Below are 17,831 nucleotides of genomic sequence, written 5' to 3'. Positions count from 1 at the left end.
TTACACTGACCAAAACTTGTGTGGAAAACACTTTTCTGAAATCATCTTGCTCTGACTTAAATAATTAACATTAAATTAATTGTAAGAAAAACACTGAAAAGGCCTTGAAACTATTTCTCAATTTAAATTCACTGAACTACACAAATTTCTTTTAAATATGTTTTATTAATAAAAGTATTCCAATTACCACTATTAGTTATCTCCAATAACTGGAATATTTTGCTTATTCACTTTAATGTAAATCCTAATAAGTTAAGCATTTTCAGTTTTTGATGGCAAGTTCAGATTACTTTCTTAAAAGTTTTTTCATGCATATTTATAAAAACTCAAATTTTATCTACTGAAGAATTGACTTGGCATTGATCAGCAGGTAAACTTTAACAAGCAGAAAAGCACAAAATTAGTCAAAATAACATTGTTATCATACTTCTATAAATGTAACCAAAGAAGATATTCAAGTAATACAAGCAGATACATAATATCATTAGTGTGGTAAAATGCAATGTGATGGATGCATATTAAAATAATTTAAAAGTAACTAAGTTTGGGAACATGTGACAAAATTTTAGTTATTTACAATTAGATGATTTTGGTAGAAAGCATTCAGGATGTTTTCAATAACTTTGGAAAGGCTATTATTTAAAAAATCAGTAAGCCAAAATTTTTTTGATATGCAATTTTAGAAATATCTAAAAAGCAAGCATACAAACAATATTAAGATTGCTAAAATGTGACAACTGGCTAACTTGAAAATGGCATGCAGCTCAATGTTTTGGCAATGGAAAAAGAAAACCCAAATTATTATTTATTCAAGGTAAATTTAGTTGGCTGATAAGACAGAAAAACGGAATACCAGAGAATGTCCTGGAATGACATCATACCTGACGGATGTGTGCTGGATGCCTCTCCATACTGATGCAACTCTAAAAATACATTTTTCATTGCATAAATAAAGCCAGACTTTTAAACTGATAATAAATTAACAAAATATAAACAAACTACTGGCCCATTTTATTACTTCACTCATTTGGTAAAGTAACTACTCTCCCCTCATTAATTGTCCATAGGGTATAACAACTGAAAATTATAAATGATAGAAGCAAAAAGGTAGAGGTGTTTGAGATGAGGCAGAGAAAAAGGATGGGTATGCAAAGTTTAAAAAAAAATACTTGGATACTCCTTACTTCTCAAGAAAGCTGCACCAAATGAATAGTAAAAGCATCCTGTCATCTAACCAGGAATGTGTTTATCATTCTAATCTGTGGGACAACATACATTTTGTATCCATAAGTTGAGATTTTCTGAGATAGTTTAATTTCAAATAATTATTCCCCTATTCCCATCAAATTGTTCTGTAAATGTCATTATTTGCGGAACAAAACACATCTCTCAAATGTAAAACATTTCTAGAGGGAACAATTCTTATTATTTCATTTATTAAACTAATTTTAGACATTACTCTCATGCTCAAAAATTCAGATTAGCCTGGTTTTACTTTGACTTTTAAAATTCTGTCTGAAAAATCAATTAACCCAACCTTTGATCTAAAGATTTTGTAATGACCTTAAAGTCATTAGACATTTGACCAGATTAAGTATAATTATATTTTATTTTACTAAGTATATTGTAAAGTGTTTTACTAATAGACTGTGGATGTTAATGGTTCATTCAATATTAAGAAGTTATTAAACACAACCTACTAAAGTATTTCAATCTCCTATTCTTATCACTAAAAGAAAAAACTGACAATCTAAAGTAGATGGAACAGAGAATGGGAAGTACAAATGGCTTTTAAACACAAGAGATATTCAACATCACTCAGAATAGAAATAAGAATTAAAACTATATTATAACAATATTTTCTTCCTGCCGCATTAGCAGAAATCCAAATATTTGATAACATTCTATAGATGGGACTATGAGCCAATAGGCATTTTCCTAACAGGTTAGTGGAGGATCTGGTTCAATTCCTTGGGAGAACAATTTGACAATAGCTATCAAAATTACAAATGCAAAAATCTTCTCACCTACTATTCTACCTCTGGGAATGTATTAAACAGCAATGTTGCTCAGACATATGCAAAATGATTTATGTACAAGACTATTAACTACTAAATTAGTCCTAGTAGCAAAAGATTGGAAGCAACCTAATAGTTTAATAATACAGAACTGATTAAATAAATGATGGTAAGTCTATATAATATAATACTATGCAGCTATTAAAAAGGGTGGGGAGGTGGTGATAATGTGTCAAGAGGCAGTCTATGTACCAATAAGGAAAGATCCTAAAGATACACATTTAAGTGAAAAAACCAAGTACTGTATATACTACGTAAGCTTTTCACTGAAAAGGAGGTGGAACAGGAATAATAATATATATTTTTTACTTACTTGCATATGAATAAAGAAACTCTAGAAAGATAAATTAACAGAATGGTTTCTTATAGGGAGTGAGCACTAGGTTTGTAGTGGATTATGAAAGAAATTTCAGTTGAATACCTATTTATATTTCTTGAATTTTGAACCATGGGAATGACTCACCTATTTAAAAATTAAATTCTCATGGTAATAAATATAAAATGACTCCTGCTTCTGACTAAGATGAACCAATAAAGGACTCTCCAACTTGAAACAACTAAAATACTGGACAAAATTTGACAAAACATTTTTTAAGACATCAGGCAATGAAGTCAGTGATCCCTTAAAAATGGAAACAAACAAGATAAACTATTCAGTTGCCCCTGATAACTGCACTGAGAAAGTTCCCAGGTTGCAACTCAGGAAGGAAGGATCTCAGTAGACCCTGTGTGATCCCCAAGTTGAGGAGATGAGCTGGGCGACCAGGGAGATCAAGGTGGCTACAGCGTACAGAACAGAGTAATCAGTGAGGAAAGGGCTGCACACTCAAGAATTGCAGAACACTCCCTCCAGGGAGGGACACTCCCTCCTCTCTTCAGGAGACTGTACTGATCAGTGCATGGGTATGAGGAAACTACTCTAAGTCAGGTAAAGAACCAGCATGATAAGTAATATCAGCAGGTCACACAGGGTCAGGAATAATTTCTTTTCTCAACAAGGTGAGTGGAAAAATCTCATAATTCATGAGGCACTGAGTAGTTGGAAGGATTATGCCCAGACTTAATCCTGCTCTGACTGTACCTAACAAAGCTTAAAAAGCAAGATCTGAAATGATCAAACTGCCCCAAGTAACTTAACTAGCCTAGAACAAAGTTTAAGAATTTTTTTCTAAGAATACAAAAATATCAAGCATTCAACAAGGTAAAATTCATAATGTCTAACAACCAATCAAAAATAACCAGGCATGCAAATAAGCAGGAAAATATAATTTAAAATGTGGAGAAAAATCAATTGAGTGATCCAGAAATGATAAACATGATCAAATTAGTAGAGAAGGACATTAAAATAGTTACTTTAACTTTACATATTGTATTCTTAGGTTCAAGAAGCTAGAGGAAGGACTAGGCATATTAGGTAGAAACATGGCAGATATAAAAAACAAAACAAAACTCAATTTATATTTCTAGAGATGAAAACCAAAATATCTAAGATGGAAAAAGTACGCCAGAAGTGAAGAAAATAAACTTGAAGATATAGCAATAGAAACTAAGATAAAAAACAGGGAAGTAACAAGATTGAAATAAATGAAGAGTATCACTGAGCAATGGGACAACCTCAAGGAGCCTAATATATGTGGAAATGATGTCACCAAAGGACAGAAGAAATGGGAATAGAAAAATAATCTGAAGAGGTAATAGTCAAAATGTTTCCAAATTTGATGAAAGAATGCAACCCCCCATTCATCCATATCTTAAACCTATACAAAAACTCATACACTAAATGGATCCTAGAGCTAGGTATAAAACTGTACAACTTTTAGGAAAAAAAAAAAATCGAAGAAAATCTTTATGACCTTAAGTTATACAAAAATATTTTACACAGAACAATACAAGCATGATCTGTAAAAGAAAAACATGGAAAAGTTGGACTTCATCAAAATTAAGAACTTCTGGGGGCGCCTGGGTGGCTCAGTTGGTTAAGCGACTGCCTTCGGCTCAGGTCATGATCCTGGAGTCTCGGGATCGAGTCCCGCATCGGGCTCCCTGCTCAGCGGGGAGTCTGCTTCTCCCTCAGACCCTCCTCCCTCTCATGCTCTCTGTCTCTCGTTCTCTCTCTCTCAAATAAATAAATAAAATCTTTAAAAAAAAAAAAACAAAACAAAATTAAGAACTTCTGCTCTTTGTATTATGCTGTTAACAGAATGAAAAGACAAGCCTTTTCACTGTGAGAAAATCCTTATAAATCATAATTCTGATTTGTATTTGTATTCAAAATACATAAAGAACTCTCAAAACTAAATAAAAAATCTCAATAAAAAATGGGTAAGATTTGAAGACTAATCACCAAAACAGACACAGAAAAAATAAACATATGAAAAGATGCTCAGTATTAAGTAGTCATCAGGGAAATGTAAATTAAAATCATATTGAGTTATCACTACACATCTATATGGGTGTCTAAAATTATAAGGACTGACCATCCAAATGTTGGTGAAGATGTACAGTAACTGAAACTCTCATAAAATGCTGGGGGGAATGTACACTGGTACAACCACTTCTGAAAATAGTTCGGCCACTTCTGTGAAAGTTCAACATATACCTACTATGACCCAATCCTTCAATTCCTAGGTATTCACCCAAGGGACTTACATGTAAATGGCCACAGCATCTTTATTTATAATAGCCTCAAAGTGGAAACAACAAAAATGTTCATCAGCCAGTTAATGGATAAACAAACTATGGTATAGCCAAGCAATGAAATATTACTCATCAAGAGAAAGGAATCAACTACTGACACACATAAAAAGATGGATGAATCCCAAAAGAATTATGCTGAAAGAAGATTAAAAAAATAAATAACAGCAAAGATGATTCATGTTGCATGCTTCCATTTAAATAAAAATAAGGAAAATGTAAACTAAACTATAGTGACAGAAAGCAGAGCAGTGCTTGCCTGGAATGCATTCAGGGAGGGAAAAGGAGGAAAGGATTATCAATGGATACAAAGAAACTTCTGGAGGTGCTAGATATATATGTTGTCTTGATTATGTTGATGGTTTCACAAGTATATATATCTACATTTATCAAATTGTATACTTTAAATACATGCTATTTATATAAGCTTTATCTCAAATATATTTTTTAGAAGTAAATATAAAAATTTCAGAAGTACTGAAAAAATAAAATATTACACATGACTATGCTGGGCCTATGCAAAGGATAATAATTAGTAAGAGAAAAGAAATTAAATGATGAAATGGCTGTAGAAATAGCTCTACCATGACCCTTATGTTAAATCAGAAGGTGGTTGGAAATGTGGGAATATGTCATCTGAACATAGTGCAAATGTTCCTTATACACCCTCAGTCTCAACACATATTTTCAGGTCCATCTGAATTTGCAATTAGAACAAGTGACAAGGTGGCGAATGCAGTGATCATAGTTGCTATGAAGTTCACTATGACAATAGCAGAGATGATTAAGGAAGGATGTTATATTTCTAAAGATTTTCAAAGTACATGAACTCGGCCTACTCAGTTAAATGCAGCCACACACACATTTTCAATCAGCAGGGAGGCTAGAATATATGTTTATTTAAAAAAAGCTCTGAGGGGCAATTCACACTCCTATTTGGTAAATATCCATCTGTGGGCCACATATTTAAGCTTCTGTCAAAAAAATTATTTAAAAAATCTATTAAACTGGACTGTTCAGAATTATACTAATAATAATTATTCTTAATTTATATCACACTAAGTCACTGGTTCATGCAAAGCCTATTTTTATTTTATTCCTTTTAAAAAATGTGATAAACAGCCATAAACTTGTACCCAAAACAGAGGCTAGAACCTTAAGGGGTCCTCCTGCTCTCATTCCATTCCATTCCATCACCCTGGCTTCCCCAGCTAAGGTAACCCTTACCCTGAATCTTGTGTTAACTCTTTGGTTTCCTTTCGTATAGTTTTACTGTGCAAATATATGAATAGCCCATACACTTCTGGCATAAGAGCAGATAGAGTGATTAATAGAATAGAGAGTTCAGAAAGAGAGCTAACACATGTACTATTTTGATAAGATGATATATCTTTCAGTGAGAAGAGGAGAAACTATTCAATGAATGAAACCTGTTAGATTCTTTAAAAGTATGCATTTAGTTAAACATAAAAAAATTATATCACACCATAGCATATAATCTTTTGGAATTTACATGCTTCTTAACATGAACATGTTTCCAGTTGTACACACATATGAACTTCTCTAGGATATTACTGTGTTTCGGTATATGTGAACACTCAACTCTGATAATGCTAAACTCCCCGCCCCTGCCTCGTGTGGTTATACCAATTTACACTGCCACCAACAGTGTAGAAGTGATACTGTAGAGTCACATGTACACTTTTTGCCAACTGAATGTTATAAAATGGTATTCCACACTGCGATTTTTAATATCTCTTCATATGTTCACTGATTGTCTCCTTTTACTTGATTTGTGTATGTAAAGTGAAACAGGAACACAACTTCATATGTTATCCCCGTTAATAACAGGTTTCATTCATTGAATAGTTTCTCCTCTTCTCACTGAAAGATATATCATCTTATCAAAATAGTGTATGTGTTAGCTCTTTCTGAACTCTCTATTCTATTAATCATTCTATCTGCTCTTATGCCAATACCATGATGGTATCTTAATTCCTATATATTAGTAATGCCCCATTCCTGCTTTTCTGCCTCAGAAGTGTATGGGCTATTCATCCTATCAAATACTATGAAAAATCTTATTGGAATTTTGTTGAATATAAAAGTCAATTTGAAGAAAACTGACACCTTCACAATATTATCTTCTTGTCCATGAACATGACATATCTGTTTATTTAGATCTTCATCGTAGTGTGTGTTTGCGTGTGTAGAGGCCTTGAATATTTTTGATAGATTTATTTCTAGACATAAATGTGACATTCTCTGACTCTACTGTAAATGATGTTTGTCTTAGTTACATATTTTGATGTTTGTTGATGACATACAGAAATGCAACTGACTTCTGTATATTAATCTTATTTTCAAATATCTTGCTAAATTCATTTCTATTAATTTATAGTCTTGGGGATGTTCTATGCAAAAAAATATCATTTGAAAATAGTAAATTTTATTTTCTTTCTGAACTTTTTGCTTCTATAATTTGTCTTTTTGGGCTTATGAAACTTTCAGTAAAATATTAAATTGAAGTGGTATAAGTGAACATCCTTCTCTAGTTCTTACTTTTGGTAACTAGGCAAAGACTTTATTAATCCTTCTTTTAAACTTTATATTGTGGCTTCTTTGGTTTAATTAACTACAAACAAATAATTGTGTATACGCAATAATTAAAAAGCAGCAGTGTCCAAGGGCCTCAGAATTTACAATATTATACGTTTCTATATTTCATCATTCTGTATCTATTTGCCATAAACAAAATTTTTTAAGCAGTCAAAATTATTGAAGTTTTATTATTTTAAAAATAAATCTAGTCAATTATTTGCCTAATTATTGAAAGCCCCATCAAAACTCTGAACAAGATCACCCTTCTCCCCAATAGCAAGTGGTGCTTTTCCATCCAGCTTCTGCCAGTGTCCTTAAGCTTCTCAATACCAAGTTGGTCTAAGAAGCCAGGTGGCATTTTTGGCAGGGGTTGTGTCTCAGCATGGCTGGTAATGGTAAAAGTGTTTGCTGCCAGAGACGTCTGAGCATTAGGGTTGTTAAAGTAAGTAGATAACCATTCCCTAGTCTGCAAATGCACTTACCTCTTTAATATCAGAGATACTGCTTATTCTTAGTTTCTTTAAGGAGAACTGAAAATTTTTATCACTTATTGTAACATATTTCTTGTATCATCTGTTACTCTATATACCATCTCAGGGCATTTTTTTTTTTTTAACCACTGCACAATTATGTCTGAAGTTTGGCAAGTTTCTCTTCATTTATGGTAGGTCCTTTGATCTTGCTGGAATGGAAATGAGGCTTCCTGGGGCACTGGGGTTGTACTAGAGTCTTAGGCAGACCACCTGAGGGTCCAGTTCCTGATGTTAAAGAGAATGATTCTAATATTCAACTATTCAGAATAATGTTTTCTTTAGTGTTTTTTATAAAATAAGAGTAAGGAGCTTCCCTTCTGTTCTCAATTTACTAAACTTTTTTTAAAATCATGACTATGTATTGAATTTTATCAAATCCTTTATTGAGGTTTTTCTCTTTAAATCTGTTAATGTGCTTGGTTTCACACTGATTTCCAGTATGAAACCATCCTAGCACCCATGGGATAAATCCAATTTGAACATGTCCTCTTATCTTTTTTATATATCATTAAATTTCATTTGCTATTATTTTGTTAAGAATTTTTACATGCAGGGGTGCCTGGGTGGCTCAGTCATTAAACATCTGCCTTCGGCTCAGGTCATGATCCCAAGACCCTGGGATCAAGCCCTGCATCGGGCTCCCTGCTTGGCAGGAAGCCTGCTTCTCCCACTCCCACTCCCCCTGCTTGTGTTCCCTCTCTCATTGTGTCTCTCTCTGTCAAATAAATAAAATCTTAAAAAAAAAAAAAAAGAACTTTTACATGCATATGGAACTGTAATTTTTCTTAAAATATTTTGGTACCTACATCATGGTGGCCTTAAAGATGAGTAAGAGAATTCCTATCAGTTTGGCCTTAATGAACAAATGGAATTATCAACAGCCTTTGGGAACTAAACCTTTATGTAAGTTGAAGAACCTCAGAATTAGCTACAACTTCTAATTTACCTTGGTCTCAAATTTATAATTATAGATTCTTAGATCTCATGAAAAATTTTGATTTTTATAAGCACCTCAATTATTCTGATAAAAATGATCTACTGATAGTGCTTTGAGAAACACCACCTGGCAGGGAGAGCTCCTGGTCCCTTCTGCTCTCATAGCAGTCCAGAGGGAGTTAAGATAGGCACACGAGGACTACATGATGGAGCTTCTAGTGAAAGAGCTGAAGAGGCTAAATGCCCTTGCCTCCCCATAGCTTCTCTTAGGAAAATGACCATAGTTTGTCCAGGACAGGTATTGTTCCAACATAATTAGTAATCATTTCCTCATTCACTTTAAAAAATAACCCAATTTAGACATGTTTTGGCTCACCTTTGGAAGCCCTCATGTTATAGTCTCTTTTCTTTTTTATGATACATAGGCCTGAGAACTGCCTCAGGCTTAGATGACCTCTCCTAACCAATTTACATCTTTTCTCCCAGTTCTAAAGGCTAAATAAAAGAGTTTGAGAAGGCATGGGATGGGAATAAATTTAAGCCTGACAGGACTAAAGATCCTTGCATCTTACACTATTCAGACCAGTTCACCAGGTGCAGAATCTAGAAAGGAATTTGAGCCAAAGTGCTAACATGTAACATATTAATATTATAAAAATGTATCTTGCCTGTAAAAGTCCATGATAGCCTTGGTAAACTGGTAAGAATTCTGGTTTAAACCACGGTGGGGGGGGGGGGCAAGAAATCTTCCTAATTAACACAACATATAATAAAAAAATAGTAAATCTTAGGTTCTACTTTTCCAATCTATTCAAGTCCAAATGGAAATGTGCCACTTGAGAAATACAGGAGGTCTGAGAGGTACTAGTGATGTGAAATGTCTAATTTCAAATACATTTTCTTTCATGATTCTTTTCTTGGTGCTGGGGAACAGGGGCCACTACACTGCAGGGCACTACAGGACTGCTTCTTTATAAAGCCATTACCCTTAAAGAACAGGAGACATAGTTAACTTTCCTAACACAGAGAAACAGGCACAGAGACTTAGACAAAATGAGAAGACAGAGGAATTTGTACCAAATGAAAGAAAAAGACAAAGCCACAGTGGGAGATCTAAGTAAAACAGATTTAAGTAACATGCTTGATAAAGAATTTTAAGCAATGATCATAAGGATACTCAATGGACTTGAGAAGACAGTGGAGGACATCAGTGAAACCATTAAGAAAGAGATCGGGAATAATACAGTAGAGATCAAGGGCTCAATAAACAAAGGAAAAAATATGTTTGATGAAATGAACAGCAGGCTGGAAGAAACAAAGGAATGAATTAATAACCTAGAAGACAGAGTAATGGAAAGTAATTATGCTGAACAAAAGAGAGAAAAAAGAATTATGCAAAATGAGAATAGACTTAGGGAACTCAGTGACTCCATCAAATGTAATAACATTTATATTATAGGAGTCCCAGAAGAAGGAGAGAGAGAAACGGGGGCAGAGAATATATCAGGAGAAATAATAGCTGAAAACTTCTCTAATCTGGGGAAGGAAACAGATATCCAGATCTAGGAGGCACAGAGAACCCCCAACAAAATCAAAGCAGATCCACACAAAGACACACTGTAATTAAAATGGAAAAATAAAGTGAAAAAGAAAAAATATTAAGAGCAACAGGACAAAAGAAGACAGTTACATATGAAGGAAACCCTATAAGGCTATCAGTGAATTTTCCAGCAGAAACTTTCCACGCCAGAAAGGAGTGCCATGATATATTCAAAATGCTGAATGGGAAAAACCTGCAGGCAAGAATACTCTATCTAGCAGGGCTGTCATTCAGAATAGGAGAGAGAGATTTTCCCAGACAAATAAAAACTAAAGAAGTTCATGACCACTAAACCAAACCTGCAAGAAAAATTAAAGGGAACTCTTCGAGTGGAAAGACCAAAAATGACAGTATGAAGGTAGAAAACAAAAAAGCAGTAAAAATGAATATTTCTGTGAAAAATCAGTCAAGGAACTCACAAAATAAAAAGATGTAAATTATGACACCATATATCTAAAACATGGGTAGGAGAAGAGTAAAGAATGGATTCAAACATAAACAATCATGAATTTAATATAGACTGCTATATGCAGAAGATATTATATACAAACCTAATGGTAACCACAAATCAAAACCACTAATGAATATGCAAAGAATAAAGAGAAAGAAATCCAAATATATCACTAAGAAAACCAGCAAACCATGAAAGACAAGAAAGGCTCAGAGAAAATGTTCAGAAACAACCATAAAACAAGTAATAAAATGGCAATAAATACATATCTATCAATAATTATTTAACATGTAAAAGGCCTAAACACTCCAATCGAAAGACATAAAGTGACAGAATGGATTAAAAAAACAAGACCCATCTATATGCTGCCTACAAGAAAGTCATTTTAGACATAAAAACACCTGCCTATTGAAACTGAGGGGACAGAGAAACATTTATCATGCAAATGGATGTCAGAAAAAAGTGGTAGTAGCAATACTTATGTTGGACAAAAGATTTTAAAACAAAAACTATAACAAGAGACAAAGAAGAGCACTATGGAATAATAAAAGAGATAATCCAACAAGAAGATATAACAATTTTAAGTATTTATGCACCCACTATGGGCACACCCAAATACATAAAACAGTTAATAACAAACATAAAGGAAGTAATCGATAATAATATAATAATAGTAGAGGACTTTAACACCCCATTTACATCAATGGAAGGATCATCTAAACAGAAAATCAACAAGAAAACAATGGCTTTGAGTGACACAATGGACCAGATGGATTTAACAGATATATTCAGAATTTCCACCCTAAAACAGAAGAATACACATTCTATTCAAGTGCACAGGGAACATTCTCCAGAACTGATCACATATTAGACCACAAAACAAGCCTCAACAAATTAAAAAAGATCAAAGTCATACCATGCATCTTTTCTGACCACACTATTATAAAACTAGACGTCAACCATAAGAAAAAACCTGGAAATACTATAAATACACGAAAGTTAAATAAAATGATACTAAACAATGAATAGATCAATCAGGAAATCAAAGAAGAAATTTAAAAATACATGGAAATAAATGAAAATGAAAACATAATGGTACGAAACCTTTGGGATGCAGCAAAAGCATTTCTAAGAGTAAGTTTACAGCAATAAAGGCCTACCTCAAGAAGAAAAATCTCAAATAAACAACCTAATGTTACACCTAAAGGAACTAGAAAAAGAACAACAATCAAAACCTAAAATCAGAAGAAGGAAGGAAATAATAAGGATTAGAGCAGAAATAAATGATATAGAAACTAAAAAAACAATAGATCAATGAAACCAGGAGCTGGTTCTTCAAAAAAACAAAAAGAACAAAAACAAAAAAACAATAAAACTGATAAACCACCAGCCAGACTTATCAAGAAAATAAAAGACCCAAATAAAATCACAAATGAGAGAGGAGAAATAATAATAAACCCCACAAAAATACAATTATAAGAGAATATTAAGAAAAATTATATGCTGACAAACTGGACAACTTAGAAGAAGTGGATAAATTTCTAGAAACATATAACCGACCAAAACTGAAGCAGGAAAAAATAGAAAATTAGAAATAGAAAATTTGAACAATTACCAGCAACAAAATTGAATCAATAATTAAAGAACTCCCAACAAATAAAAGTCCAAGACCAGAGGGTTTCACAGGCAAATTCTGCCGAACACTGAAAGAAGAGTTAATATCTATTCTTCTCAAACTATTCCAAAAAAGAGAAAAGGAAGGAAAACTTCCAAATTCACCCTGTAATGCCAGCATTACCCTGATACCAAAATTAGATAAAGACACCACAGGCCAAAGAACTACAGGCCAAGATCTCTGATGAACATAAATGCAAATATCCTCAACAAAATACTAGCAAACCAAATCCAACAATACATTAATAAAATCACTCACCATGACCAAGTGGGATTTATTCCTGGGTTGCAAGAGTGGTTCAATATTCACACATCAGTCAACATGACACGTCACATCAATAAGAAAGGATAAGAACCATATGGTCATTTCAACAGCCACTGTAAAAGCATTTGACAAAGTAAAACATCCATTCATGATAAAAATCCTCAACAAAGTAGGTTTGGAAGGAACATACCACAACATAATAAAGGCCATATATGAAAAGACACAGCTAATATCATCTTCAGTGGGGACAAACTGAGAGCCTTTCCCCTAAGATCGGGAACAAAACAAGGATGTTCACTCTCACCACCTTTATTCAACATAGTATCGGAAGACCTAGCCACAGCAATCAGACAACAAAAATTAAATCTGCAAGGAAGAAGTCAAACTTTCACTCTTTGCAGATGACATGATACTATATAAAGAAAACCCAAAAGACTCCAACAAAAAACTGCAAGAACTGATTAAGAAATTTAGTAAAGTCACAGGATACAAAATCAATCTACAGAAATCTGTTGTATTTCTACAGACCAATAATGAAGCAGCAGAAAGAGAAATTAAGAAAATAATCCCATTTACAAATGCACCAAAATTAATGAGATACCTAGGAATAAACCTAGCCAGAGGTGAATGACCTGTATTCTGAAAACCATAAAGCAATGATGAAAGAAATTAAGGATGATATAAAGAAATGGAAGGACATTCCATATCACAAATCAGAAGAAAAAACATTGTTAAAATGTCTATACTACCCAAAGCAATCTACACATTTAATGCAATCTCTATCAAAATACCATCAGCATTTTTCACAGAGCTAAAACAATTAATCCTAAAATTTATATGGAACCACAAAAGACCCCGAATAGCCAAAGTAATACTGAAAAAGGAAAGCAAAGCTGGATGCATCTGAATTCCAGACTTCATGTTATATTACAAAGGTGTAGTAATCAAAACGGTATGGTACTGGCACAAAAACAGATGCATAGATAAATAGAACAGAATAGAAAATCCAGAAAGAAATCCACAATTATATAGTCAGTTAATCTTTTGACAAAGCAGGAAAGAATATCCAATGGGAAAAAGACAGTCTCTTCAACAAATGGTTATGGGAAAATGACCACTTTCTTACACCGCACACAAAAATAAATTCAAAATGGATTAAAGACCTAAATGTGAGACCTGAAACCATAAAAATCCCAGGAAAGAGCACATGACATTGGCCATAACAACTTTTTTCTAGATAGGTCCCCTAAGGCAAGGAAAACAAAAGCAAAACTAAACTATTGGGACTCCACCAAAATTAAAAGCTTCTGCACAGCAAAGGAAACCATCAACACAACTAAAAGGCAACCTACAGAATGGGAGAAGATATCTGCAAATGGCATATCCAATAAAGGGTTAGTATCCAAAATACATAAAGAACTTATAAAACCACCCCAAACCAAATAATCCAATTAAAAAAAATGAACAGACATTTCTCCAAAGAAAACATACAGATGGCCAACAGACACATGAAAAGATGCTCAATATCATTCATCATCAGGGAAATGCAAATCAAAACTATAATGAAATAGCACCTTACACCTGTCAGAATAGCTAAAATCAAAAACACAAGAAACAAGTGTTGATGAGGATGTGGAAAAAAAGGAACCCTCTTGCACTGTTGGTGGGAATGCAAACTGGTGCAGCCACTGTGGAAAACAGTATGGAAGTTCCTCAAGAAGTTAAAAATAGAACTACCCTATGATACAGCAATTGCACTACTGGATATTTACCCAGAAATACAAAAACACCAATGCAAAGGATACAGACACCTCTATGTTTACAGCAGCATTATTCACAATAGCCAAGGTATGGCAGCAGCCCAAGTGTCCATTGATTGATGAATGGATAAAGAAGATGTGGTACACATACACACATATATACATATATATAATGAAATATTATTCAGCCATAAAAAAGAATGAAATTTTGCCATTTGCAATGGCATGGATGGAGCTAGAGAGTATAATCCTAAGTGAAATAAGTCAGTCAGAGTAAGACAAATGCCTTATGATTTCACTCATATGTAGAATTTAAGAAACAAAACAAACAAGCAAAAGGAAAAAAAGAGAAAGAGAAACCAAGAAACAGACTCAAATATAGAGAACAAACTGGTGGTTACCAGAGGGGAGGTGGGTAGGGAGATGAGTGAAATAGGTGATGGGGATTAAGGAGGGCACTTGTCATGTTGAACACCAGGTGATTAAAATAAAAACTTAAAAAAAATGTATACATTTTATCCTATCCTTCAAAGAACTATGTAAAACAGGTATTCAACATATGTTTTTTAAAAGAATTGTATGGAAATATAAAAACTAGACTTTTAAGTTCTCATATTGAAAATAAGATCACTGCCAGTATCTTATGTAAAAACTTATCATTTCACTTACCCATGAAACAATAAATTTGTGAAATGAAGTTGAATAATTAAAGGTATCAAACTAAAACATTGATATTTCCTATTTCTACATTATGTAGGCCTTTAAACCCTCTCCTCAGTTCCAACACTCCCACTATGATTGCCAAATCTTTTTCTGCAATTACTTTATTACATTTCTTTTTTTACAATTCTATTATACCATCACTACTTCATCACCACCATCACGACAACAGCAGCAGCTACTTTTTGAGTGCCATGTGCCAGGCACTGCTAAGAGAGCTTTACATGAATTAAATCATTTAATCCTCATAACATCTTCTGAGAAAAGAAATATTATCCCTAACTATATACATGAGACAATGAAGCACAGAAAGGCTAAGCTAGTAAGTGGTAGCATTGGTATTTGAACCCAAACAGTGTTAACCTTCTTTTAGAGTTGCCTCTCAGAAATCACCTCACACCTCCAAAGTTTTGCTTCCTGGTTACAGGATATCAGATATCACTTCTCTCCTTTTGGAAATTCACTCAACATGATGAAACTAGATGATCACTGTCATTAGAACATTACCCTGTTCAATAATCTACTTTACCTAAAAATTAGTTATAAAAATCAGATCAGATGTGTACAATCCAGGTATTCAAGATTTTTCTCAATCTATACACCCATCCTCCCTTTCTTACCTCATTCCCCATACAGCTCATCACATGAACACTAAGCAAGAGGTATTTGGAGCTATATTCTTATCTTCTCACAGGGCCTAATACAATGCCTGGAACATAACAGGTGCCAAAAATGTTTGCCAGATTAATGACTAAAAGGCTTTATGATTTTTCAGATACCTAGCTGTAAGTTACTGTAATGCTAGGGTTCATAGTGTTCACAAAGACATTGGTATTCCTTCCTAATAAGACAGTGCTAATAGTTTCAAAATTCAAAAATTCACCCATGACAAAATAAGGCAATTTGGAACACTTAAATCATAGGTTTTTCCACTCTTCTTTAGCAAAAGAGGAGCAAGTGGTGGTTATATCCAACAGTGTGATTAAAGAAATGAAAGTATTCTTAATATTACCAAGAATTTTATTACTAACCTGTTGAGGGGTTACGGTATCTCTATAGCTTGGTAAAATTTTTAGGGTGACACTTCCACTAATATTTTTCAGTAATTCTTGTAATTCCTTTGGATTGTTTCCAACCTCATGACCATTGACTTCTTTAATGATATCTCCCACATGAAGCAGACCTTGTCGATCTATCATTCCTCCATGAAGGATTCGGGCAATTACCAGATCATTATTTTCAACCCTAAATGTTACACCCTAAAGGAAATAAAAAAACAGAATTATCACTGATTTTAGATTATTAGGAAGAAATCTTAAATATTCATTAATATGTATATATAAGAAAATAATTCTAAAAGTAGGTGAGTTAATTGTTCCTACTTTTCCTCTGTTCTCTGTCTCAATATTTTAATCTCATTAAACCATAGGCAACTGTGATGATATATACCACCCCATAAAAACAGGACTTCCATGGGAATTGCATTCCACAGGATAAAAAGTTCAAAGGAGAAGAAAAAGTATTTATGCATTCTGATGGCCTTGTTCCAAGCTTTTCTTTTTTTCTTACAGTCAGGACCCAGAAATAATAATTTTAGCAGGGAACAGAAAACTTCACTACTTATAGAGTCCTACCATGCTTCAATTCTTAATAACTTTCTTTTGTGTTTTGATACTATCATTAGCAAGCAACTTGAGCTCATTTCTTCAAAGGGCATAGGAAGAAATGGGGTACTTATCTTCTGTAATTTTTGCTGCCCATTAGCAAACTTCTTCTGGCCTCTATTTCAGCTTAACATTTTATTTTGGCTTAATTTTGTATGCTATATTAAGTTAAGAGAGCAACAGTTGTGTATTTATATACAAGCCAAAAAACACTGATAAAACAAATAAACATGAATTGAAGTTTTTTATAATACAAATTATGAAAAAGAAAAAAGATATGACTGAGCCACAAATATGTCAGATTTCAGATTTTAAACGGCACTATTTATCTACTCACCAATGGCTCCCCAGCTCTTTTGTGAATACCAAGAATACGAATGGCATCTACTGGTAATAACTGATTATTGATAGAAGAATTATTCATTTCTGGGCTTGATGGAGGTGAATCATAACATTTTGATGCCACGATATCATGGGCCTCCAAGAGTGACTATAAGGATTCAAAATAGCCTGCGGTTATTAATTACTGATGGAATAAGTTATTAAAAATAACAGTTCATTATCCCAGTGGAGTACTAAAACCTTCTAAGGCACACATTATTAAATTCTAAATGCAACAGAATTTTTTAAAGAAATATAAATATATATAGTACATTAACATAAACAATATTGTATTCCTTGTTTTAAAAGATTTGAAGAGACTGATAGAGTTTTATGACTTTTTTTAAAAAGTGACATGGTCAGTGGAAACTGAACCTAGATTTCCAAGTGTGGTACACTGAAGGCACTGGAATTCACTGCTGCCACTGTCATCAACATTATCATCATTCCATATTTATCATCAATCCCTATTTA

At 33.4% G+C, this 17,831-nt stretch overlaps 1 protein-coding gene across 7 annotated transcripts in view; it reads right to left on the bottom strand.

The window, feature by feature from the left end:
* The window catches only part of PALS2 (protein associated with LIN7 2, MAGUK p55 family member), a 125,493-nt gene that overhangs the window by 26,023 nt on the left and 81,639 nt on the right, over nt 1-17,831 (bottom strand). For 6 of the 7 annotated variants that reach the window (XM_036097198.2, XM_036097204.2, XM_036097196.2 and 3 more), the window contains 3 exons: nt 17,314-17,466; nt 16,344-16,571; nt 882-923 (listed from right to left, as the gene is read on the bottom strand). In XM_036097198.2, the coding sequence (XP_035953091.1) occupies nt 882-923; nt 16,344-16,571; nt 17,314-17,466 (423 nt within the window). The remainder of the gene's footprint in view (nt 1-881; nt 924-16,343; nt 16,572-17,313; nt 17,467-17,831) is intronic. The other variant, XM_078059373.1, reaches the window with a different exon arrangement.

Source organism: Halichoerus grypus, chromosome 12 (genome assembly GCF_964656455.1).
Source record: "Halichoerus grypus chromosome 12, mHalGry1.hap1.1, whole genome shotgun sequence".
Lineage (NCBI taxonomy): Eukaryota > Metazoa > Chordata > Mammalia > Carnivora > Phocidae > Halichoerus > Halichoerus grypus.
The sequence above is the reverse complement of the archived record's forward strand: the minus strand, read 5'-3'. Positions and strand labels throughout refer to the sequence as shown.